This window comes from Arachis ipaensis, chromosome B9, assembly GCF_059453495.1.
Source record: "Arachis ipaensis isolate K30076 ecotype BB chromosome B9, ASM5945349v1, whole genome shotgun sequence".
NCBI lineage: Eukaryota > Viridiplantae > Streptophyta > Magnoliopsida > Fabales > Fabaceae > Arachis > Arachis ipaensis.
The window spans coordinates 16,180,703-16,207,241 of NC_142444.1; the positions used below are offsets into that span (position 1 = coordinate 16,180,703).

The following is a 26,539-nucleotide window of genomic DNA, read 5'->3' on the forward strand; positions in this document are numbered from 1 at the left end:
CATAATAAAATCCAATATAATTCAACTAAATATATCAAATCAAGCATAATTCAAACAGAAATTTAACATAATAACATACACATAAAATTTTCAACATATAAATTAAAATAAAATAAATTAGGGTTACATACATAACTTATATTTAAAGACATGTAAGTAAAAGATTTTTTGCGGGTCTCAGCAGAGTGAGCACCTCAATTTTTGCCCCCATCTCCAATTATTCACAATAGCAGACTTTCATCTCCGAAAGAATTTTACAAATTTCTGTTAACTTTTCTGTTATGGGTAATCTCCACGGATATCTGCGAGTGCGAATTTTTTTTGCCATTTCTAGTGGTAGTGAAGAGATAGAGATTGAAAATAGGATAGATTAGGTTAAAAAGGATACCTTAGAGAGTTTTAATAATTTTTTAAAGTTTGGGTAGTTTTGTCAATCAAAATTCATTTTTTATGGGTATAAAGTCAGTTTTTTTAGTACATTTGTCGGCATTTTAAATATTTATGGACAGAAATGGTAGTTTATCAGAAAAAAAAAGAAGAAAAAATTGGAGAAAATATATTTGGTTAAAAAGTGATATTTAATTATCTACAAATGAATTTAAAAATATCATAAAAAGGACATAGAACAAAGACTATGCATAATATATATTAAAAAAAATAAATTCTAATGCTAATAAAATTATTATATCATTCAATAAGTATTAAATTATGTGTCATACATGTATATATTTTTTTGAGAAAAAAATCTTTGAATTTATCAATAATAGAAGGAAAAGTATGAGGAGCCAATGAAATATTTATACAATGTGTACAATGGAGGTTTAGGGAGTATTAAAGATATAATCATTAGTGTTACCTTTTTTCATCAACTGAAATTTTTGGGATGAGTGGTATCATGACATGGTATTAGAGCGCTAGATCCGAAAGGTCAAGAGTTCAATCTTTGGTGAACCCCAAAATCAGTTTAAGCTTTTGGGAAGATGTTTATTATCACTAGTATTCAGATAGTTATTCTAGATAGTATAGGGGATGTTCATTTTGTAACTCAATAGCCCATTATACACATTGTACAAATAGTCCATTGTCTTCTTAGCGGGATCCATAATAGAATCCCTCTCAAGTTTTATAGGGAGATTTATTTTGGACTTTTATTTAGATTTTTAACTTGTGAGTTCAACAATAAAATCTTAGTTTATTAAAATATAAAATTGATAAATTAACTTAATATTAATATGAGTTCGTTGATTTTTTTTATTTTAGTTTTTTTACCTAGGATCTTTTAGGCATTACAAAAAATTAAAAAAAAATTTTGTTCTCATATATAATGACCACTAAACATAACATATAATATATGTAGTTATAACCCTTCTATTTTTTATAATGTCATTTTATATATAGTTTTTTAAATTGTATATTTTATGTATTTATAATATTATTAAAATTTGAATGAAAATATCCATTCTATATATATGTATATATATATATATATATATATATATATTCTTTTAAAATTATTGGTGCTCCTAGCTTCTTTTCGGAAAGTAATTTTTTATGAGAAAAAAAAAGATGTAATGCACACATATGTTCATTTTAAAGTGTATTGCAGTGATATAAGCCATTTCACAACTTAGTAGATCCAATTTTGTGTTGAAAAAGTTAAAAATGGTATAATATTACAAATTGTTAGATTAGCTTTTGTTTTGAGAAACTAAAAATTAAAAATTATAATATTAAAATTAGACCTTCTAATTTCTGTTTTCAAAAATTAAATATTTTTAAAGTTCATATCAGTGATTTCACTTTTTAAAAATTGAAAAAACTTAAAATATTAAAATCGAACCTACTAATTTTTTATCTTAAAAAATAAAAAATTAAATTTAAAATTATACCCTTTAATTTTGTTTTTTGCTAAATAATTTTTATATTTTAGAAAAACAAAAAGACAATATATTTAAAAATATTACGTTGTAACTCTATATTAAAATTTTGTTTCCCCTTCTTTCTAATGTCTTTGTGTTTACTGTTCACATGGTGTTGGTGTAAATGAATAAAATTCTCTACAAATTGCTGAAAATAATAAAATATCGAGTTAAGTTTTAAAGTGGTCCCTAAAATTACATTCGAGTCTTATAGTGGTTCCTCAAATTAATAGTTATTCATATTCATTCTTGAAGTTGCACTCCGAGACTCAGAGACATCCTTCAGGCAATTTCCGTCAATAAAATACCATCGAAAAGCTGATGTAAACAGGTTTCTAACACGTTGGCAAGCCTAAACGATGTAGTATTTGGTTTGGCACCTAAATTATGCTAGACGACGTCGTTTTATTTGCGTAAGTACATTAGTCCTTTCCTAACTCATCATTTCTCTTCCTCCCAAAACACAAATAAAGACCTTTTTTTTCTCTTTGTTACTTTTTAATAGCGTTGCTTTGAGATATCAAGGGCCCTCCTGCAAATATTATAGATGGCTTCATTGTCTAAGAGCACAGTGACATCAGTGTGCATGATTGGAAAGAACATTGTTGTATGGCTCTACAAGAGCCGTCCAAACCTGAAATAAAAAATTAGAAAGGAGAAAACAACACTGTTATTTTCAGGAAAAACAAACCCTAAAGTAAGGATTAGAGAATAGAACACATAAGGTAAATTCTTGAACAATAAATCTTCAAATAATACCTAACGGGAAAGATAGATGGTGAAGCTGAGCTTGGACTTCTTGCCGTAATTGACAGAGAGATGCTCAAGGAGGAGGGAACCTGGTCGGAGCCAGTATCGCCATCGATGGTGTCGAAAACGAGGAAGCCCTGAAGGCTGGTGCAGTTGTTGGCGAGCTTGCAAACATGATCAAGGTAGAGGTCGACGATCTCCTTGCTGACGGTGTAGTGTTCCTTGACGAAATTGTTTACGGCGTCCTCCATGCCGGAGATAAGCTGATCTGGGTGGAAGAGCTGGCAGTAGGTGCCGGCTCTGACTTCATCGATGACAGTTGGATCCAGATCGACGAAGACGGCATGAGGAATGTGCTTGCCGGATCTTCTCTTGCTGAAGAAAATGTTGAATGCATCGTGCGCCACTTCAAAGAAAGTGTCACTGGCAGTTATAGAAATCAGATTGAAAAATTGATGAATCGTAAAATGGAATTGGAATTGAAATTGAAATTGAAACCTAGTTAGTTAATTACCTAGGCATCATACCATCAGGCTGGATGCCATTGATAGAGGAAGGCTTCGTCATCAGCATCATTTTCTCTTGGTGAAGAACAATTAATAAGAGAAGGTCTGAAGCAAATTTGGGGATTAGGGTTTTTAAAATTTGTTTAAGGACTAAATTGTCATAGAAAAGTTTCGTCCTCCACATCAGTTACCTATTATCTTGCCAACGTGTCAGAAACAAGTTCACATCAGCTTTCCAATGACGCTTGTTGATGGAAATTGGTTGAAGAACAACTCTGGATTTCGAAGTGCAACTTCAAGGATGAATATAAGTAATTATTAACTTGAAGGGCTACTACGAGATTCGAATGTAACTTCAAGACTACTTTGAAATTTAGGGTTTGAAATATCTATATATATAAAAAAAAAAAAGAATTGCATAAAAATATATGTAAATAAATTAAAAAATTTAAAAGTTGAATTTATTTAAATAAAAAATAAAAAATAATTAAAGAATAAAATAAAAAATATGCAATAAAATTTGAGACACTACTAAAATCCTTAATTAGAACTAATAAGTGAGATTAACTTGTAAATCAATTCAAACTCAATTCATCAACCCTTCTATAAGTTTGTGACGTGAATTTTGAACATAAATATATTAAATACGCCAAATTTAAAGTTAAGCAAATAATAATAATAATAATAATAATAATAATAATAATAATAATAATAATAATAATAATATATAATTTTAATTTTTAAACACATGTACAATTTTTTTAGAGAAAAATTTTAAATAGCTCTAACAATTATCTTAAAAAATAACAACATTCTCAACAAAAAAAATTTTTTTTTTTCAGTTTTTGATCTTTATTTTTATGAGATTTATTAGTTTTTTTATTAATATTTTCTCTCTGTGTTAATAGAATAAGCCTATATGACATATTAAATTGTTAATTTATCTATTAAAAATTAACTAAGATTGACAATTTTTTTATTAGAAGTCTCATTGTCTTTTAAGAATAATTATTAATACCATTTAATTTTTTTATTATCTTTTAAATACATTAACTAAGTTTATTGTGTAAAATTAAGAAATATTAATAATTTTTAAATTATTTTTACTTATAAAAATTAAATAAAAAATATATTAATAATTAATGTGTCATATAAATATATTTTAAAGAGAGATTATTGACAAATAGATTAATCAATCTCATAAAGTTAAATATCAAAATCGAAAAGAATGTTGTAAAATAAATAAAGATATACTAAATATAAAATAAAGATGTATAAATAGAAGACTCTAGTATTAATATACTTAGCTCAATAATAATAATTCATATATATATTTACTAATATTATATGTTGTAATATATATATATATATATATATATATATATATATATATATATAAAGAGAGAGAAGTATTTAGTAAAATTGGAACGTAAAGAGAGAGAATTTATTTGATTATTGCTGTGTGTATTACTTCATATCAGGTTTTCTATTTATAGGCATACATCGGCATCATTTTCAAACTTCATTAAAGTTCAGCCTGGCTTGGAAAAATCAGCCGCCCATGTAATCAATGGTCATCCACATCATTACCTTATCACAACACTCCCTCTTGGATGACCATTCAAGATTATGCCTCGTTAAAATCTTACTAAAGAAAAATTCAGTGGGAAAAAACTTTAGTGGAGGAAAAAGAGTACAATATCCTTTGTGATAGGGACTACCTCATTAAAAACCTTGTCAAGAAAAACCCAATGGAAAAAAAACCTGACCAAGGAAAAAAGAGTACAATCTTCTCCTCTTGTCGACGTCATTTAATGTCTCGAAATCGGCGCATCTCAATCTCATGTACTAATCCTTCAAAGGAGGATTTTGGGAGTGACTTTGTGAATAAATCTGCCAGATTGTCACTTGACCAGATCTGTTGGACATCAATTGTCCCTTGATTTTGAAGATCATGGGTGAAGAAGAATTTGGGAGAAATATGCTTAGTTCTATCACCTTTGATGTATCCGCCTTTAAGTTGAGTAATGCATGCTATATTATCTTTAAACAGGACAGTTGGAGCTATCTTATGATCAATCAGTCCACATGATGATAAGATATATTGGATCAAACTCCTGAGCTAAAAACACTCGCGACTTACTTTATGTATCGCTAGTATTTCAGCATGATTAGAGGATGTTGCAACAATCGTCTGTTTCCTGGACCTCCATGATATAGCTGTACCACCATATGTGAATAGGTATCCTGTTTGAGATCTCTCTTTATGTGGATCAGACAAGTATCCAGCATCTGTATAGCCAACTAATAGTGACTTGGATTCATATGGATAAAACAATCCCATATCAACCGTTCCATGAAGATATCGAAAGCTTTGTTTGATTCCACTCCAATGTCTTCTGGTTGGAGAGGAACTATATCTTTCTAGAAAATTCACAGCAAATGATATATCAGGTCGTGTATTATTAGCAAGATACATTAGTGCTCCAATGGCACCAAGATACGGTACTTCAGGACCAAGGATATCTTTATTCTCTTCTTTAGGATGGAATTGATCATTTTTCACATCTAAAGATCTTACAATCATTGGAGTACTTAATGGATGCGACTTATCCATATAAAATCTCTTCAAGATCTTTTCTGTGTATGTTGTTTGATGAATAAAAATCCCATTTTTTGTATGCTCGATCTGCAGGCCGAGACAAAATTTAGTCTTTCCAAGATCTTTCATCCCAAACTCTTCTTTTAGAGTTTTTATAATTGTTGGAATCTCTTCAGGAGTTCCAATGATATTTAAATCATCAACGTACACAGCAATTATAATAAATCCAGATACAGATTTCTTTATGAAAACACACAGACAGATATCATCATTCTTAAATCCATTTTTGGCCAGATACTCAGTAAGACGATTATACCACATTCGTCCAAATTGCTTTAGACCGTATAAAGATCTTTGCAAATTGACTGAGTATAACCCCTGTGAATATTCATTGGATGGTTTAGATATCTTTAGTCCTTCAGGGACTTTCATATAGATATCACGATCTAATGAGCCGTATAAGTAGGCTGTTACCACATCCATTAAATGCATATGCAGTTTATGATATGCAGATAAATTGACCAAATAACGTAATGTTATCGCATCCACTACAGGGAATACGTTTCTTCATAATCTATACCGGACCTTTGTGAAAAACCTTGTGCCACAAGTCGGGTTTTGTAGCGCACAACTTCATTTTTCTCATTTCGTTTTCTCACAAAATACCCATCGGTATCCAACAGGTTTTACATCTTCAGGTGTACGGACTACAGGTCCAAAGACTTCACGTTTTGCAAGTGAGTCTAATTCAGCCTTCATGGCTTCTTCCCATTTTGGCCAATCATTTTTTTGTCGACATTCTTCGACTGATCTTGGCTCAAGATCCTTACTTTCATGCATGATATTTAATGCCACATTATATGCAAATATTTTATTGACAATTGTCTTATTTCGGTCCCATTTCTCTCCTGTAAAGACATAATTTATCGAGATCTCGTTATTTTCACAATTTTCAGGTACCTGAACGTCTTTTGGCATTAAAACTATATCAGAATTTTGGACAACTGCAGGTGTCTTTACTATGTCTTTTTCAACAGAAATAGTATTTACCTGTTTTCTCTTTCGAGAATTTTTGTCTTTGGAACCGACAGGTCTGCCACGCTTCTGGCGTGTATTTGCTTCGGTGGCAATTTGTCCAACTGGGACATCAATTCGAATTGGGGCATTTTCCGCTGATATATAAGATTTGGTTATCCTCTTTGTATCGGAAAATGCATCAGGCAATTCATTTGCTATTCTTTGCAAATATATAATCTTTTGAACTTCTAGTTCACATTACCCTGATCGAGGATCTAAATGCATCAAGGATGATGCATTCCAATTAAGTTCCTTTTCAGAAAGCTTATTCTCTCCCCTTAATGTTGAAAATTTTGATTCATCAAAATGATAATCCGCAAACCGGAATTTAAATACATCCCCAGTTTGTATCTCAAGATACCTTACTATAGAGGGAGAATCATATCCAACATATATCCCCAATTTTCTTTGGGGTCCTATTTTGGTGCGATTAGGTGGTGCAATGGGAACATATATCGCACACCCGAATATTCTTAAATGGGAAACATTTGGCTGCTGGACAAAAGCTAATTACATATGAGAGAATTGATGGTAACTCGTTGGCCTCAAACGAATAAGTGCTGCGGCATGTAAAATAGCATGCCCCAAATCGAGGTTGGGAGATTTGTTCTCATAAGTAAGGGTCTAGCAATTAATTGGAGGCGCTTAATAAGTGATTCTGCTAACACATTTTGTGTGTGAACATGAGCTACTGGATGTTCAACACTTATTCCATTAGCCATACAATAAGTATCAAAGGCTTGGGAAGTAAATTCACTAGCATTATCAAGACGAATTGCTTTGATTGGATTTTCTAGAAATTGTACTTTTAATCGAATAATTTGAGCCAGTAATCTCGCAAACGCTAGGTTGCAAGAAGACAATAAGCACACATGAGACCATCTCGAAGATGCGTCTATTAGGACCATAAAATATCTAAAAGATCCACATAGTGGATGAATAGGTCCACATATATCGCCTTGAATCATTTCTAGGAGTTCAGAGGACTCAAATCCAATCTTTACTTGTGATGGCCTTAATATTAACTTCCCTTGAGAACATGCAGCACAACAAAATTCACTAAATTCACTAGATTTAAGAATCTTCTGATTCTTTAGTGAATGTTCATGTGAGTTTTCAATAATTCTCCTCATCATGGTTGTTCCCAGATGACCCAATCGGTCGTGCCAAGTTATGAATTCATTTGCGCTATTAAACTTCTGGTTTACAATGGCATGTGATTCAATTGCACTAATTTTTGTATAATACAACACAGATGAAAGTAAGGGTAACTTTTCTAATATAATCTTTTTATTTAAATCATGAGTTGTGATACATAAATACTCATGATTTCCCTCATTCATTGTTTCAATATGATATCCATTTCGACGAATATCTTTGAAACTCAACAAGTTCCTCAGAGACTTGGTAGATAATAGTGCATTATTTATTATGAATTTTGTTCCTCCAGGAAACAAAATTATAGCTCTTCCGGAGCCTTCTATCACATTACCTGAGCCAATAATAGTATTAACATATTCTTCTTTTGGCACAAGATGGGTAAAATATATATATATATCACTTTTGAGAATGGTGTGCGAACTTGCACTACCCACAAGGCACACATCTTCATTATATATCCTTGCCATTTTTTTCAAAGACAGATAATAATAATAAAATGAGTAGTATGCATAGTTAAATTGAATTCTTGATTGGAATTATTTTTCTAAGAAACACTGCACATAATGTCATATACTAAAATTTTATTTTAAAACTTGACACGTTTAATAATTTCAAAATTTATAAACATTAATATTTTATTATTTATATACATCATATTTGAAACTTAAATACATAGAAAATAAAACTTAACAATAAGTTCTTTACATTATTTATTTATATTGATACTTAACAATTTCACATATTAAGCTATTCCATCATTGATCAAATGACTAATATTTTTTTCAGGGTCCTCAAAGAAATCAGATACATCATAATGAGTAGCGGTGGAATTTTCAGCAACATCATTTGAAACGAAATTCGTCTCCTTTCCTTTGTCGTTTTTTTTCAAAGATGCTGGATAAAGATCGACTAGGTGCCTTGGGTACAACAGGTACGTGACCAATGGGCAATGGCCTTTCCACCACAATGGAAACACTTATCCTCTATTGATTTATTTTGCCCAATATTTCTTTCTTTATCCCACTTCTGGTGAGATCATCTTTTTTGAACATAATTCATCTTCCTTCCATAATTTTTCTTGTTACTAAAACCTTGTCATTTACCTCTTTTGGGGTAATTTGCCACATTTACTTCAGGAAATAGGGCAGCGCTAGCTGGGCGCGCTTCATGATTTTTTAAGAGCAACTCATTGTTGCGTTCAGCAACAAAAAGGCAAGAAATTAACTCAGAATATTTTTTAAATCACTTTTCTCGATACTGCTGCTGCAGGAGCACATTCGAGGCATGGAAGGTTGAGAAATTTTTTTCTAATATATTATTATCAGTTATCTTTTCCCCACATAATTTCATTCGTGAGGTGATTCGAAACATTGCAGAATTATATTCATTTATGAATTTAAAATCCTGTAAACGCAAGTGCGTCCATTCATATCGGGCTTGAGGAAGTATCACAGTCTTTTGATGATTATACCTTTCTTCAAGGTCTTTCCAAAGATCTGCAGGATCTTTTAATGTGAGATATTCATTTTTCAATCCTTCGTCAAGATGACGACGAAGAAAAATCATGACTTTAGTTTTACCTTTTTGGGATGCATTATTTTCAGCCTTAATGGTATTTTCAAGATCCATTGAATCAAGATGGATTTTAGCATCTAATATCTATGATAAATAATTGTTTCCAGATATATTAAGAGCATTAAATTTAAGATGAGAGAGTTTCGACATAATAAAAAATTGTTACTCCATATCAAGTTCTCTATTTATAAACATACATAGACATCATTTTCAAATTTCATTAAAGTTCAATCTGACTTGAAAAATCAGCCGCCAATGTAATCAATGGTCATCCATGTCATCACCTTATCACAACAAAGAATAACTTTTTTTTTATGGAAACTGGTAAAACTTCGAAAAAATGATGAGGGTAGGAATGGATATTCAATCAATTTTCTACCATAGCCAAATTTAAACTTTACACTTTTACAGTAGTAGACTGATTGTTAAGCTCAGTCTCCGCCCTACCTTTAACCTACCAACATCCCGTGCAAACCCCTCTTTGGTGACAACAACACCAGCGGCACGTCTTCGTCCTTCTCCGGCGGCGGCGACGATTGTTTCAAGACTCGCCTTTTGCCTTCTTCCTGTTGCTGTTCTGCCCCGTGCCTTCCGGTTCTGCTCTTATGTTCCACCTTCTTTCTCCTTTTCCTTTTTGCCCCAATTTGTTGTTCTTGCCACGATCTCTTGAATGGTTCAATTACGTTTCTTGTTTGTTGCAATTCCAATTTCTGTTTCATGATATCAATTCTGTTGTTGCTAAATGATGTTTGTGCTGAAACTTTGTGATCAAATGGTTGCACCTGTCAATTACAATGATTTTGGCTGAATTTTTTTACCTTTTCGTGGATTTAGAGTACAATATTCATTTGCATCCAAGAGAATTGATTTTGATAGCAAAATGCACTGTACTAAACTGTCCAATTTCTTTACACTATACAATTCCTATATACCATACCATATAGGCATATACTAAGCCTATCAAGTTTCAATCGGCTTTACTCTCAGAAATTGTTGATTCCTTTTTATATGTATCTGTGCATGTAGATATTTACTTGATCCATGTTACGAAGAAAATAAATACACATTCATTTATATTAATAATCCATTACTAATACACCATACTCATTCGATAGGAAAAGAAAGATGCACGGTCGTCCTCGGAATGCTTTGAAGGAAGAAGACACAGCAGCTCTATCAGTCAAAGCAGAAAAACTCCGATCGCTTCAGTCGCACTTCCTTGCCAATCACCACAACCGCATGTCAGTCCCTTTTTCTAATTCTTCAAAACCACTTGTTTCTTGTTTATTCAGTGATAATAGATAACTATTATTCTCAATTCAAATTGGATTTTTTCTTAAAGAAAATGGCAAACCTAATTTTAACAGATATACAAAGGAAGCTCTAGAGGGAAATGCGAAGTTACTAGAGAACAATCCAGAATGGCACACAGCTTGGAATTACAGAAAGCTCGCAGTTGAAAGCTTCCTCTCTGATTCACACTCAGATCCTGAAACTGTTAAATCCATACTCGATGAAGAACTCAGGGTGGTGAGTTAATTTATAGGTCCAGTCATTTCAAAACAGAAAAGGTTGATTGAAGTAAAATTTTGAAGGTGGAGTGTTGTTTTTAATAAGTAATAATTTTAAAAGGTTGAGAATGCACTGAGGAAAAATTTCAAGTCGTACGGTGCGTGGTATCACAGGAAATGGGTATTGAGCAAGGGTCACTCCTCCATTGACAAAGAGTTGCGACTTCTTGATGCTTTTCAGAAGGCCGATCCTCGAAATTTCCATGCTTGGAACTACCGAAGGTTTGAAATCCTGCTCCTTTTTCTTTGTTCTTTTATGTGTTGCAATATGATTTTCTGATGTTGCTTGTCGATATGAAAATACATGACATAGTAATAATATATGAAAAATACAGAAGTCGTCCTAGATCAGTATCAATATTGATAAACTGTTATTACTTATAAAGAAAAAAATGCTGTCTTCCTTAGTTCCTTTAGAGGATCTTAATCAAAGTGTTCATCCCCCCCCCCCCCCCCTTCTCTCTCTTCCCCCTTCTCTTTTTGTTGATTGGGTTTAGCCGGCATAGGTTAGAAGTGAACTAGAAATTATAAATGACCGTTATTGTTTTGAAAGACGGTTGGCTGAGTTGGTAATGAACCGTTCCATATCTCACAACGATGCGACTTCCATTCTCACTTCCTGTGAGAGAACCATTTTGGTGGGTCCTAATCGATAAATATATCTGTAAATGCTCAAAGAACTAAAGGCATACCCTAATCTTGATAGGATAACTGGTTCCTAGTTTATCTAAACTTCTATTCCGTAAATGAAAACAAAAATGAAAGAAAATAATTGAAAAGCATTTATGCAAATTGAATTGATGCCTCATTTTTTATTTGTTAAGATTGGTGGTGCTTGTTTCAGGTTTGTTGCTGCGCTAATGAAAAGACCAGATGAGGATGAGTTGAAGTACACGGAGGAAGTGATAGGTGCTAATTTTAGCAATTACTCTGCGTGGCATAATCGTAGGTATGATATAAGTATTTGTTAGTTGTAAAAATTTTAATCTTTATAAACAGTATGTATATGTATATTTTTCTTATATTTTTTGAAGTATTTTATGTTTGCATTTTGTTAAAGGTTTTTTATTTCAGGGCTCATTTCAATTCTCCTAAACTCCATTCTTAAGTGCTCAGCTAATTTATAATTCTGTTTCGCTGGATAAAATGCGATTCTTGATGAATTTGTTTTATTTTTCATTCCCAATTGGGAAAATTTCAGCATCCTTTTATCTAATTTGCTAAAGAGAAAGGCTGAAGGGTATTTCCCTAAAGAGAACGTTTTGGAAGGGGAATTTGAACTTGTCCACAATGCTATTTTTACTGATCCAGATGATCAAAGTGGCTGGTTTTATCATCTTTGGCTTATTGATCAAACAGTGAAAATTGATGCTCCTCTACTTGTTTCATCTTGGCCTTCCCATGGATTTAATATAACTCTACAGGGAAACAAATGTCTTCATGGTTCTGGTTTATGTGTGTTAAATTCTACACTACCAAACACAGGGACACTTCCAATTATTCTTTATTTCAATCAAGCTGTTGAAGGTGTCAATTCGTCCACAGTAAATGTCAAATCCGAACTTTTAAGTGGGGATCTTGTTTGGAAACCGCTTTCAACAAACAACTCAAATAATGCTCAAGTTTGGGTCGCATATCTGGACATTAGAAATTTGGAGGTCCAACTCTCTAAAACTTATGTTGTAGAAATCAGCCTTGGTCATTCTAAGGGTATTGTATCTTCAAGTGGATATGATTATGGCCACCCTTCTCGTGTGACCTTTGAACTCTGTATACAGACTGCGTATACAGAGCCTGTTGAGCAACAGGAGGGAAAAAGTAATTCATGGAAGGATGACGATTTTCAAAAGTTTGATCATCTTCAGGAATCGGATCCCATTTGTTCTGCTGATCAAGTAACTAGTGAGATTGACCATATTCCTACAACTTCCGGTCGATGTGAGGAGGCAGTTGTTAATGAAATTAATCAATTTCGGGATTTGTTGTCAGAGATTGACTGGTAAGATTGATTCACTAATTGGATGATTTTGTGGTTTGAAATGCCACCACCTAATTTCATTTTGATCCTTTTTACCCATTTTTCTTTCTAATTATTATGCTTGCTGCATTTTGTAGTAAAATTGGAAAGCTTACACTTGCTAGACTGTTGACTGCTGTTGATTCCTTACCATCTCCACGTGCTAATAATATGGTTAATACTGAAGAAATTCTTCAACTTTATGACGATTTGATGAGGTTGGATCCAACACATTATCTTTATTACAAGGATGAGCATAGTCTAGTGCTACTTCGTCAGGTAATTGTTTTTCAAGTATTAAATATCCATGAAAGCATGCTTTGAAATTCCATCTACTTTTGTTAATAGATATGTGAATCTCAATGAATATGCATTACAAAGAACAACAAGGAAAAAATACCAAATAACTTGCATTTCACATTTATGCGATAGTACTATACTATCAATTTTGTTCTTAAAATGGATAAATTTACTTTGATTATTCTTGCTCTAGTATAATTTATAATAGACCATACTCCAAATATGTTTGATCAGCTTTAACTTAGGAAATGGTCAAGATGTTTCTCAAAATCGACTGAAATTAGGAAATCCAATAAAAGATGTTTCCTCCTACATCTGTTGGCTCATTTATTGATATCTGAAACTTTTTCTCTCCATCTCGTCTTCTTGTTTGCATCAGCCTTCTGTTGCTTCTCTATATTGATTCCACTTTTGCATTCTTGGTCACCTCAACAGAAAATTGCAGTCTGGTGATAAGCTTGCCAAGAAACCCAATAGATAGTTTTTTTGTACACTCTTTCTTCCTTCTATTTGTTCCCAAAAGATGATCATCTGATTACTTAAAAGTCAAGTAGGTCTGCCTTCCCAAAACTGAACAGCTTGTATAACAGTCCGAATCCAAGCTTTCAACATTGCCAATAGGTGCCGGTTACCAAGTTCGACACTAACTATGATATATGTATATTCCATCATTGTTGCGACAGAGGAAAGCCAGAAGCTTAGGCTTTAAGAGCATAAAATTTCAGTTAATTGTTCTTTTGCAAATGGTCAGTTTTTTCAGTCACTCAAATAATTTTTCACTTTCTATTTTGGTCATTCTGCAGATAACTTCATCTAGGGATTCTATACTACCATACTGCCACTACAAGAAAACTGCTATAGAGGCATTTGCCGGTTATGTCTGTCTCCGACTGCAAAATCTTTCATTGTCACGAATGGGGTCGATTGAGAATTTATTATGGGTTCAGACTTTAGACCTTAGCCACAATCAACTTCGATCAATTGAAGGTATAACTTCCATGTATTTATTTTCTTCTATAACTTTCTAATAACTTAACATGGTCTTATTTTGTATTGCGTACAAAATCTGGTGAAAGAACAAAATGGAAACTTGATTCCATCTTGGATGGTGAAATGTATAAGATTTTATCCTTGGCGATGCACTTTCGAGAATTATGCCTTCTCATTATATATATATATATATATATAGTGGAATTAAAGTTATCAACAATCAACATACTGAATGTTTTGACAGGATTGGAGGCAATGCAACTTTTGTCTTGTTTGAATCTGAGTCACAATAAATTGGGTAGTTTTACTGCTTTGGGGCCTCTCAGATTACTTAAGTCACTTAAAGTGCTAAATATCTCGTACAATGAGATTGGATCACACTCTATTGACACAAGAAGGTACCTGTGTTCTTCTCCTTTGTCTCACACTGAAGAATTTGCATGGGACCAGTTCGAAATCTTTGCAGACAGCATCGGCATTAGTGCAGCAACATTTTGGGAGCCTTTCTTGATATTTCAGAGTTTGAACTTGACAGAATTAGACACAAAAGGAAATCCGGTTGCTGATGAGAACTTCAGGTCATTTCTTGTCAAAGTCTTGCCTACGCTCAAGTGGCTTGATGAAGAGGACTTATCTTGAACTGAGGTTTTTAATAAATGAATTATCATCTTTCTTCTCCAACAATGTAACATTTTCATTCAGATTATTCACAAATAGGGTATGCTTTCCCTTGATAAATTGTAAGTTGTTTTTCCTCATCAGGTTTTTGTAGTAAGTTCAATTGAACGAGTATAAAGGCAACTATTTCTTTCTTCTGTCATTTATTTCTCCCCCCCCCCCCCCCTCTTTTCTGAACTGTATGCAGATACCTATTACCTGTTTTGGGGGCTATATTATCAATTACATCCTTTATGATTGAATAGACCTTTATTTCACTACCCTAATCAAACGTTAATTATATTTTCCTGATGCTTAAGCTAAGCACGTGCAAGCCTTTTTGGGTGCATTTGTTTGCAAGCATAAAACAAAACATAATAAGAAAAATAAGGTAAATAAGGTAAATTAGATTTTTTATTGTTTATTATATCTTATATTCAGTTTATTATTCAACAAAACATAAAAATATTTTATTTTTTTGTGTTTATACTTTGTGTGATTGTGTTTTGTTCTGTCATGTCATGTTTTTTCCCTTTTTAAAATCATATACTGTCTTTGATATTTTTTGTTTGTTTTGCATTTGCATGTTAAAAAATACGGAGATATATTCCCATCTTAAAGTTAATCTTGCATCGTTCACTTCTAAACCCACCCATTATTGTGAATTAAGCCGAATTAGAAATGTATAACATCTCTAGCAGTTTTTGATGTCATAAAGCTTAGCGTTATGTGTTCTATTTTCTTCCCTCTTTCTATATTCTCGGGGCATGAGGTTCTCGAGAATTACACATTAAAAAATATATATATTTCCCGAATGTAGAGTTAACGAAAAAAAGAAAAGTAATTATTCCATGACGAATGATCAGATATTCAAAATCAAGGACGCACTGATTTTTTTAATTTTTTAAACCTTAAATCCTAAACTAAAAAAAACTTTTGAAAGGTGGCACTAAAACAATAAGTATATTCCATGATAACTTTTTTGATATATTTTTCTCTTTTAATTGTTCGGAAATTTTTATTCTTATTTTTTCAAAGTTAAAAATTTAAATTTTTATTTAAAATTTCATTAAAAAACAAAAGTACATCTTTTGGCAGACCAATCTGCTGGCCCACTCTATCTGCCCAAAAAAGAGAGAAAATTTTGACATTTATAACCGATTTAATTGGGTGGAAGATACTTATATCTGCTTGCAAATCAAAACTTGATTTGGTAAATTTTTTTAAGAAGGTAGTTGTTCTTTTCAAAAACACAAGTTTTTCATTATATGTTTGATAAATCAGGAAAATTATATATATATGCTTGTAGCTTTTAAAAGATATGAGTATTTTTAAAAGCATTTAAGGTGGGATTTTTAAAATTGACTTAAAATTATCAAAATTAAAAAGTCTAATATAATTTTATATATTAATTAATTTTTAAATTTAGTTCTTATATTTATATCTATTATAATATTTTTAAATTTTAAAAGTTATTTTACTAATTACAATTGTTATTTCTTATGTTTATTAAAAACCACTCTTAATTTAATTTATCAAACATAAATATTACTAAACCTAAGTTTGGTATGAACTATGAAGTGATATTTCGGCAATTTACAACCAAATGTAGTGAAAGGTCCTGCAAAATGGAATTGAACTCTAAATTATATGTGGCACTTGCGGATGCCAGAAGCGAGTTGTAGAAAACTGCATGCCTTCTCCTCTATTTTGCAAGTGATCGAATTTTAGTATTTTTTATGTGAATTTTTAAATAATTCTCCAAATATTTTTTTAAAATTTTAGATCAAATGTATAAATAATATGTTGAATATAAAAGTTATTTGTTACTTGTAAAATATTTTAAAGATATTTTTTTCATTAACAAACTATTTTGGTCAATATAATAAAATATCAAAAACGATTTTAGTATCTCAACCTATTTTAAAATTATGCAATTGTGGGTTCAGTAACATCATAAAATGACATGAAAAACAATAGTCATGCATTTAAAAACTAATAATGTTACACATTAAAGTCTCTTTCATAAATTAAGTTTAACCAAGTTAAATAATAAATCTTAAAATAATATTTAGCTATAATTAATTTTTTATATATTAGACCAACCATTTAATTAACAAAAGAATCTAAATGTGTACGCTTTTTATTTTTAATATAGGGGAAGGGTTGGGGTGTAACAGCATTGTGGAGAATAGAGGTGCTTTTCATGCATGTGGTGTCAGGAGGCTGAAATCGGACCGAACGATTTGGAATAAGGAACTCGGACGGTCCGATTAGAAGAGATCTACAAAAAAATAATTTTTTTATAAAATTCGGACGGTCCGTTTTGATTTTTTAAAAAAAAAAAAAAAAAATTAAAAACGGAGGGTCCGTTTTGTTTTAAAGGAAAAATTAAAAAAAACACAAATGGAAAACTGAGGGTCCATTTTCAGTTTTTTTTTTTAAAAAAAAAAAAACTGTAAACGGAGGGTCCGATTTCATGTTAAATAAATAAAAAAAAAACAAAAACTAATCGGACGGTCCGATTTGTGATTAACGAATTTTTTTACAAAGAATTCGGACGGTCCGATTTCTCTCTGTCCCACATTTGTGTCTAACACTTGTATACACCATAACCAAGCACAACTCACACACTCTTCCAATATCAAAAAAAAATTAGCCAAATGTGTAATATTATTGTTTGAGAACTACAATGGTATGAGAAATGAATTTGATAGGTCAATCAATTAGTAATAATTAGATGCTTTAACTGAAAATATTCGAAAAGTTATTACCATTGTAACTGAAAATCTTAGAAAAGTTATCACCATTGTACCAGATTTTATATTTGTCAATTATTATCCCGTAATTGGCATCTAGCTGGCAATTGCATATCTGGTTGTCTCAAGTCTGAACTAACAATAAATTCGAAATCTAATTTGAATATTTGAATTTCAAATGTAACACACAATTCAAATTGAAATAATTTCCCTCTATTATTGCAGAAATTCGAATAATCTAAAAGAAGAATGAACTAGCAAAAAAAACAAACCTGAAAGCTGATTAAGACAGAACTTAATTCATACTTATTTAGTTATTTACAAACACCAAAAAGCCTCACTAATTACATAATCAACCAAAATCAAAACATTGGGGATAACTAGAACTTGACAATCTAATAGACCGGAACTAAAAAATTAAAAAACCTATGGCAAAAATCGCATGGAATTCTAATAACATTTTAGCCAAATATATGATTAAGACACCAAAAAATTTAGCAGCACCATTTTAGAAGTGCCGAATTATTTGGGCAGTGTTTTTTTTTAAGGTGAAGTGACTCCAATAAACGCCTTCTTCAATTCTGCACTGGCATCAGCTTCATTTGATTTTCCAGGAAAACCATTGAAATCAGAAGATTTCTTCTCACTCTTTCTGGGATCAGTATTCTTCCCTTTCATTCCATTCCTTCCAAATTCAAAACCTCCTCCTCCAGTGCCTGCAATTTCTCGCCGGAGATCCTCCACAGCGTTCCTCAGCAACCCGTTCTCAGCTTGAAGAACCTCCAGCTGCCTCTTCACCGTCAAACACGCCTCCGCCACATCCCCACTCGTCGGAAAACTCAATTCACCGTTCCCCTTCCCCTTTACATCCCTCAAATTGCCACCGCGGCCGCCACCACCGTCAACCATATGCTCAATTCCAATCTTATCCATCACCAAAAACGGCACATTCCGAAACGCAAATCCACTTGTCGTTTTTCCCTCGCCTACCTTCATCTCCGCAGGAACCCTAACTCCCCACCGAAACTTCAATGCTGCACGCCCCCTTACCGGCAGGGTCGTCCTCGCCGACACCTCCATGCCGGAGAACATCCCCGCAATCGCTCCGGCTGCCGGAGATGCCCCTCCCAAGATCGGAACCTTGCCGCCGCCGTATCCCCCAAAACCCCCAATCTCTGCCGCCACCTTCGCCGGCGAATCAACAACCTCAATCGAACCGTCGTCGTCAGAGCCAGCACCGCCGCCACCAACAACAACACCGCCGGCAAAACCTTTCTTATCGAAAATCGAGGACTGCGATTTCTTGAACGAGAAATCCCCAAATCGAGGCTTGAAATGAAGCATGAAAAGAGGGCTATTTACGTTGTTCCGGTTGCCGGTAAGGCGATTAGGTAGCAAGTTGAACTCGCAGCTCATGAGCATTGAGCTGGACAACGGGGAACCGAAGGGTCCGGTTCCAGTCTTGACAACGAGAGAGAAAGGGTTAAGAGAATCGTTGGGTCTGTAGGAGAGCCTAATGGAAGGGCCAGAGTCGAAGAAGGTTCCGAGGTTTAGGGTTAGTTCTTTGGAGTCGCCAGCTACGATCCCAGATTGGAAGGGCATACCTAAGATATTTAGTGGCACTTTGGCCCTTAATAAGGGCTTCTGTTCTTCGCGGAATTTCAGCGAAGCCTTCATTCTTGGTTGGTAGTGAAAAGTGAAAAGTGCCCAGACCGGTAGCGGCGCCGAGAGCAACTAACAGACAGAGAGAGAGAGAGAGAGAGAGAGAGAGAGAGAGAGAGAGAATTGGGGGATAGGGTTATTTCCCTTCTTTTCTATCTTTGCTACTTTATAAGTGCGCTCTTATTTAATATAGCTTGTAATATTCTAACGTAGCTAACCAAAAACCGAAAAGGGACCATTTCTAGTTTCGGTTCAGCCAATTTTGAAATCATATTTTAAACGATAATCGTATTTATTTATAATAAATAATACAAAAAACTATCACTATGTCTATACGGCTAATTTTAGTTAATACTATAGGAAAGTTTTCAATGGTCCAGACCACTTTTTTGGAATTCTGATGATCCACGTACGATTAGGTTACAGGTGTTGTTTTTGTCGTGTAGCATACTGTGAAATATCCTGAATGTCCCTGCAATAAAGTGAAAATTGAATATAGGGGCAGTGATCCATGATCAGCTTAAAGCATAAAGCAAGCCAAGTTGTAGCTGAGTCAGTTGGATGAAAAGTTGTATTCTTTAGGCCCATAAGAACATAATTGACTGAATTTGGGCTTGTATTAAATTTTGGAAGGGTTTTTTATTATGGGCCTTTTTGCCACGGTTGGCATTGTTGGAATAATGATGGTTTTAGTGATGCAGTTCGAAAAAGAAAATGAAGTCCGTGATGAAAATGGTCTGTGGAGGGAGGTTAGTGCAAGGAAAAGAGTTGCTCGTTAAAAAATGAAAACGATGGCGTTTTGTAAACCCCCAGTGCCCTAACGTGAAGGTGAGCACCCAGTCGTCGAGGCTTGGATGCTGTGGTCAACCGTCATTGTCTTTGTTCGCGGTGTTTGTTTTTTGTGTTATTGTTTCGTTGAAGATCCGTCACCTCTGTAACGGTGCTGGTCGGGATCGAAGTCAACAGGCATCGTATCGGAGAGCTTGTTCATCGCTGTAGGAGGAACGCACCTTTTGGCACCGATGCTTGTGAGTGACGCTACTGACGCCTGAAGATCGTTGCAGTGTGTCGCTGGTGGTCGTTGAGGTCTCATTGATTCAAGTGTCAGTTCAAGTGGTCATCTACCTTTGCCGTGTGTAGGTCACTAGTCAGTGAGCTTCAGTTGGGCAGGTATTTTTTTTTTTATTTTCGTTGCTGCATGTTGATGTTGTTTTTGAAAATTTAATTTATTGTTGAAATAAGGATTTGTCGTAGTAGAATTCAATAATGCTGTTGTGGCTGAAAATTATGATAATTTAATGAAGTTGTTTAAAATTAAAAATTTTTGTCATTTTTGGATTTGACTTCAATGCTTTGTTGCTGGAAAAATCTGACTGCATTGCGTTTGTTGCTTAATGTGATGAGTAAATGTTGAGATTGTTGCTGTGAATACTTAATTAGCCAAATCGTTGAATGCTGTAAATGCTTAGTTTGTTATTTCATTAGAATTTGGTAAACATCGGAATTTATCATATGTTGGCATTGAGTTGTGGTTTGAGATAATCCTGTAAATCTGATTTAGGCATTTTCACGCAAGTAAAATAAGCCCATTCTAAGTTTGCCTGATTCTCCTAAAGTCATGACCTTTGTTCTAGAAATATATAAATCGTCCCAGGGTCTTCTGATTTATGTAATACGTTAACCACTGCACGATTTATGCTGAATTTGGCACACCACATCGGTACCCAGTCAGCATTTACTCAAGTTAATAAAGTTTAAGACCCCTAACGATTGATCAAGAGTAGGAGTCTATAAATACAGGAGAGTGGTGTAGGAGTACTTTGATTTTTCAATTTAAAATGACTTATTTTAAACGGTTAATTTCGTTGTAACTGAACAGACAAAAATAATCATATGAATACAATAATATGACTACGTTTATTGTTATCAGAATTATTAAAAATTTAATTTTTATTAAAACTATTTAAAATTTATCTTAAAAATTAAAAATAAATGTTTCTATAATTTGAATTATTAATTTCATTAGGAAGAACAACTTAAATGAAAAAAGAGTACTGAATTTTAATACGTAAATTTAAGTTACCTTTTTAAACACTTCCAAGGATATAAGTTGTGAGTACTATTTTTTATTTAATTTAGTATTCCTAATGAAATCCAGAAGTTAAAATCAAAAGATGTATTCTTAATTTGTTAAGTTAAATTTCAAATACAAAAAATTTAAATTAAAATTTGAATTAAATTTGATATCAGTAAACGTAATCGTATTATTGTATTCATTTGAATGATTATGATGCCAATGAGTTATACTTCAACAGGTACAGTCTCTGAGTAGTCGCTTAAGATGTTGCAAGTTCAGTAATTATTACCTGAAAAATGAACCTACCTGCATGAACTGTAAAAAAAGTATGAATAGTGGTGCTGTTATAATTTTAAGCTTTATAAATTTAAATATGGCATATGTCAACAAAAGATATACATGTATGTAATGCTTCAGGGGATAAGGTTTTGAGACAGCAAGTGTGAGTGTTGTGAATGTGTACGTCAAATTTTTTATGTCCGTAATTCATGGTTCGTGTAATTACTTGTATGTGTCTTGCAGTGAATAATGGGATCGACTAGCAAGCTTGGTGAGCAGCCGTGTATGTGGAATGAGCCTCTTGAGGATGACTGGATGGATGGCAATGTTTGTGTTACGAATCAACAGGTATGGTGCCTATACCTTGCAATCCTTATGTATAGGCTGCGAGTTGAATTAAACTAGAGGGTTTTGTGCTCTTAAGATTTGTTGTTGTAGTTATTAGGGATTGTTTAGCATGTCATGTCTGCGATTTGTTAAATGAGTTTCGGCGAACTGATAATGGAGAAAATATCTTTCATAGGCCATACAATAAATTTAAAGTGTAAAATGTATCATAAGTTGTAACATGAATATGTAAAGTTAATCAAATTAATAATGAACAGAAACGTAGTCATTAGAAGTATATAGTTGAAGTTGATATCGTTGAAGTAGTCACCATATTATTAAGACTATTAATAAAAGAATTTGGATTATACAATTTAAAAAATAATGTAACCTTCAAGATTTTCACATTTTGTACGTTTTATATGCCCTGATTAGTTCGGTTGTTTGGATTAGAGTAAATGTTGGAAAATGAATGAGCTACAGTAACATCATAAGAATGATATTTAGATCCGGCCAGCTGATAATGAAAGTTTTTTTTTTAATTCCTTCAGGAGACAATGTTTGATACCGTAGTGGAGGCAGATGGTGACTTATCTGATTGGGAAGGTAGGGGGGCTTCGCTGTTGCCCAATTTCTTGGGTTTGGAGGGGTTGCAAGCTGAAGATGTCCTTCAAATGGAGTTTTCTACACCTGAGGATGCAAGCGGTCTATAACAACTACAGCCGACTAAAGGGCTTTGCATCACGACGAGGTAAGACGGTTAGAAACACTGCCGGTGAGATTGTGAGGTACACGTTTGTGTGTAACCGGCAAGGATTTCGAGGGAAAAAATGGTTGGAAAAGGTTGATCGCATTCGGGAACATAAGGTAGTTACCCGATGCGGATGTCTTGCCGAGATGAGGATTAAGAGGAAAGACGGAAGCGGGAAGTGGTACGTGTCGCGTTTCGTCGAGGAGCATAATCACGAACTGGCATATGAGAAGCTTGTGGATTATTTACGGTCACACAGGAAGATTTCTGAGGTAGAAGTTGCTTAGCTAACCAGCATGAGGGAGATTGGGATTAGCATTCTGAAGATATATGAGTCATTTGCAGCATAACTAGGGGTTTTAACCTGCTTACATTTACGAAGCAAGATATGTATAACGAGGTGCGGAAGCAGAGAGGGCTCCAAGGTGGAGACGTAAATGCAAGTATAAGGTACCTAGAAGGTCTGGCACGCGTGGATGGGAAAATGTTTTGGCGGTACAAGGTTGGAGACGGGAAACACCTCTGCAACTTGTTTTGGAGCAACGGTCGTTGTCAGAAAGATTATTTGTTGTTCGGTGACGTCCTAGCATTCGATGCAACGTATGGCCGTAACAAGTATAACCTTCCCGTTGTTGTCTTCTCCGGAGTAAACCACCACAACCAGACATGCGTTTTTGCTACAGCTATGGTTTCCTGCGAGTCACATGAGTCTTACATTTGGGTTCTTGAGAAGTTTTTGGAATGCATGCAAGGAAAGGCACCACAGTCTGTTATCACCGATGGGGACCCAGCCATGAGGATAGCGATTCAGTCTGTTTTTCCTGATGCGCATCATAGGTTATGCGCTTGGCATCTTCTGAGAAACGCGACGTCTAACATATGCGACCCAAGATTCACACATCTCTTTAAACACTGCATGTTGGCTGATATGGAAACCGATGAGTTTGAAGCGCATTGGGAGAACATGGTGAACGAGTGTGGTGTTGGGGACGTTGACTGGGTGAAGGACTTGTACAGTAAAAAGTATGCATGGACAACAACTTACATCCGAGGTAGATTTTTTGCCGGGATACGTACTACATCTAGGTGCGAGTCACTACACGCCAAGCTCGGTCAGTTTGTTAAGAGCCGGTACGGTATTCTGGAATTTGTTACCAATTTCCAGAGGTGTGTCGATTTTCTTCGCGACAACATTGATGAGCTAGAATTTCGCTCTTGGTATGGTACACCTGTATTACAGACGGAGTTTGTTGAGTTGGAAAAGTCGGCGTGGACGAAGTTCACTCACGAAATGTTTGCTAGATTTAGGGAAAGCTTGAAACGGTGCGTACGTGTTAGAATATGCGAAATCAATGAGACATTGCACCTGCATGTGTATACTCTACAAAAGTATCGGAGGCCTGAGATGACTTGGCAGGTTTATAGGGAGCCTACTTCTAATATCTTTAGTTGCACGTGCATGCGAATGGAGTCGTTCGGAATTCCATGTGTGCACATTGTGGCTGTGTGTGTCAGGCTTGATTTAGCGGAAATTCCTGAAAGCCTGGTTCTGCGCAGGTGGTCCAAGACAGCTAAAATGGAGATAAATAATAAAATGGTTGACCACCACACTGCTGACCAAAGCGTGACGTATAGAACAAGGTTGGGTGCGTTCTCGCAGCTATGCAAACGGTTAGGGAAGGTGGCTTGCATGAGCGATGATGACTTCAAGGTTTACTCGAAGAAGGTTTTATCCGATGCTGTTTTCCTTGAAATCAAGTATGGCCTTCGACCACCAAACAATATTTCCACACCGGCAACAGATAATATAGTGAAAGACCCAATTCGTGTTAGAACAAAAGGCACAGGTCCGTGCAGTCAAGCTGGGGGTTCTGCTGCGAAGACCAAAAGAAAGTGCAGTACGTGTGGGAAGCTCGGGCACCGGAGGACACGCTGTCCTAACAGAGATACGCCAACTGCAACAACAAATGTGACTGCCACTGCTCGGGGGCATAAACGCAAGCGATCAAAGGTTATTTATAATTTAAACCTTCAATCATTTCATATTATGCAACTTACTACACTTAAACTAATGCTTTGGTGTTAAATATACTTCGCCTATTAACTTTATGCTGTCAAGCTGCATGACGTACAATAGTTGTTATTTCAAATTGTTTGTTTTGACCTTGTATTCTGGTGACATTAGTAGAAACCTATATTTTTTTAATGTACCTTTCAATGCATATTATTCCTAGTCAGACACGTAAAAATTGACACTCCACATTTACTTTTGGCAAAAACTAAATTTTAAGCAGTGAAGTTAAATTTTTTGGGCCATCATAGTTTCTGTGCTTCAAATTTACTTTTCATATGTTGGTTTGTTAGTATTGAACGTGACTAATTGTGTGTGAAAACATCATGTTACATGTTGCGGATCCTGTAATAGTTTTCCAAATGATGGAAAACACACACTGATGAAAAAAAGTCACAGGTGAGGGATGTCTCACATTGACATGAGAATCTGTGTGATAATTTCACAAAAAAAAATTATACAATCTGTTGTAGCATTAATCCCGTTGGCTCTTTCATTCATTTAGGGGTTTGGCATTATCACTTTAAATTGCATGTTTTGAACCTATCAGTGAATCAGTCATTTTAGGATGCTTACGTTTAGGGGTATGTGTGTTTATTGTCTTTGTTCGTTCATGTGTTTATGGTCTATTGAATTTTCCTTTCTTACTGTACCTGTAGTTAGAAGATATAGTATTTCTTTTTGTACATATGTCATTTCTTTTCCTGTGTTGAGGAACCCATGCTTTTCACTCGCAAATCAAAATTGAAGGTAGAGTTGGTGTTTGCCTAATATAGACAGGAGAGTAATGGTTTATTGAATGATGCCTGGTACTGGAGATAGTGGTTAGTTAATTTCTCAAGTTGCAATGTTTTCTTCAATTCGATTCCATTCCATTCATCTCTGTGGCTTTGCTAATTTAATGCTCTTACCGATACAAGGAAAAAAAGGTGGCCGGGTGTTACTCATGGCTCAAAATTCGGATCAGGCAACTAGCCAATTTCCAAATCAATTTTCTCTTGCAGACCCCTGATAGTGTCCCTACTGTGTGAGGTGCCTTGGATCCATCCAAATCCGGGCCAGTTGTGCTGCCAATATCATAGGGTCCTGTGAACTGTTATTATGTGTTCAAGAACTTGTAATTCAGTAGTAATGTATCCCTTATAAGGATTTTTTTGTGAATGACATGTGAAAGGAAGTTTCTGTTGGTTTCCTAAACCGAACCATGTTCAGAATGTGAATCCCTTCTCCTTTTTTGTTAAAGCCTTCACGCAACGTCGTGGTTGATAATTTTTGTTGCATATAACAGGCATCACATGCATCATTGCATGTTTCTCCGTCAGTGGCCTTGAGGAATCGCTGTTCTCGCAAGCTCCAACAACCATGCTTGTTTAAATGCATTTCATGAGTGTAAACTCTTAGGGTGGGGGAAGGTTTTTCTTCATTCAATGTATTTGCCACCTACATTGGCAGGGTCTTATGTCATTGGTGTTTCGCATTAGCACTTGA

General features: G+C 34.3%; 3 protein-coding genes and 1 pseudogene across 3 annotated transcripts; 2 read left to right on the forward strand and 2 right to left on the reverse strand.

Annotated features, from left to right (window-relative positions):
- Nucleotides 1–2,417: 2,417 nt before the first annotated feature.
- LOC107615121 (tubulin alpha-5 chain pseudogene) lies at nt 2,418–3,236 on the reverse strand (annotated as a pseudogene).
- A 6,675-nt stretch (nt 3,237–9,911) lies between these two features.
- Nucleotides 9,912–15,388, forward strand: RGTA1 (RAB geranylgeranyl transferase alpha subunit 1). Its single transcript, XM_016319650.3, has 9 exons — nt 9,912–10,184; nt 10,706–10,831; nt 10,958–11,120; nt 11,223–11,383; nt 12,006–12,110; nt 12,363–13,160; nt 13,277–13,457; nt 14,282–14,465; nt 14,713–15,388. The coding sequence occupies exons 2-9, from the start codon at nt 10,716–10,718 to the stop codon at nt 15,105–15,107; spliced, it is 2,103 nt and encodes a 700-aa protein (XP_016175136.1). The 5' UTR covers nt 9,912–10,184; nt 10,706–10,715; the 3' UTR covers nt 15,108–15,388.
- Nucleotides 15,389–18,164: 2,776 nt separating this feature from the next.
- Nucleotides 18,165–19,703, reverse strand: LOC107615120 (uncharacterized). The gene has a single exon (XM_016317233.3). It carries the CDS (start codon nt 19,559–19,561, stop codon nt 18,428–18,430), a length of 1,134 nt encoding a protein of 377 aa, XP_016172719.1. The 5' UTR covers nt 19,562–19,703; the 3' UTR covers nt 18,165–18,427.
- A 3,083-nt stretch (nt 19,704–22,786) lies between these two features.
- On the forward strand, nt 22,787–26,539 carry LOC107615119 (protein FAR1-RELATED SEQUENCE 5-like). Its single transcript, XM_088498746.1, has 2 exons — nt 22,787–24,991; nt 26,504–26,539. Exons 1-2 carry the CDS (start codon nt 23,369–23,371, stop codon nt 26,537–26,539), a joined length of 1,659 nt encoding a protein of 552 aa, XP_088354872.1. The 5' UTR covers nt 22,787–23,368.

Bases quoted from the DNA above. Each gene is read 5' to 3' on its own strand.
- RGTA1 (XM_016319650.3), top strand. From the start codon at position 10,716: ATGCACGGTCGTCCTCGGAATGCTTTGAAGGAAGAAGACACAGCAGCT. The intron at 11,384-12,005 runs GTTTGAAATCCT...TGCTTGTTTCAG, and splicing joins CATGCTTGGAACTACCGAAG to GTTTGTTGCTGCGCTAATGA. The intron at 12,111-12,362 runs GTATGATATAAG...GGAAAATTTCAG, and splicing joins TCTGCGTGGCATAATCGTAG to CATCCTTTTATCTAATTTGC.
- LOC107615120 (XM_016317233.3), bottom strand. From the start codon at position 19,561: ATGAAGGCTTCGCTGAAATTCCGCGAAGAACAGAAGCCCTTATTAAGG.
- LOC107615119 (XM_088498746.1), top strand. From the start codon at position 23,369: ATGTATAACGAGGTGCGGAAGCAGAGAGGGCTCCAAGGTGGAGACGTA. The intron at 24,992-26,503 runs GTTATTTATAAT...CTACATTGGCAG, and splicing joins ATAAACGCAAGCGATCAAAG to GGTCTTATGTCATTGGTGTT.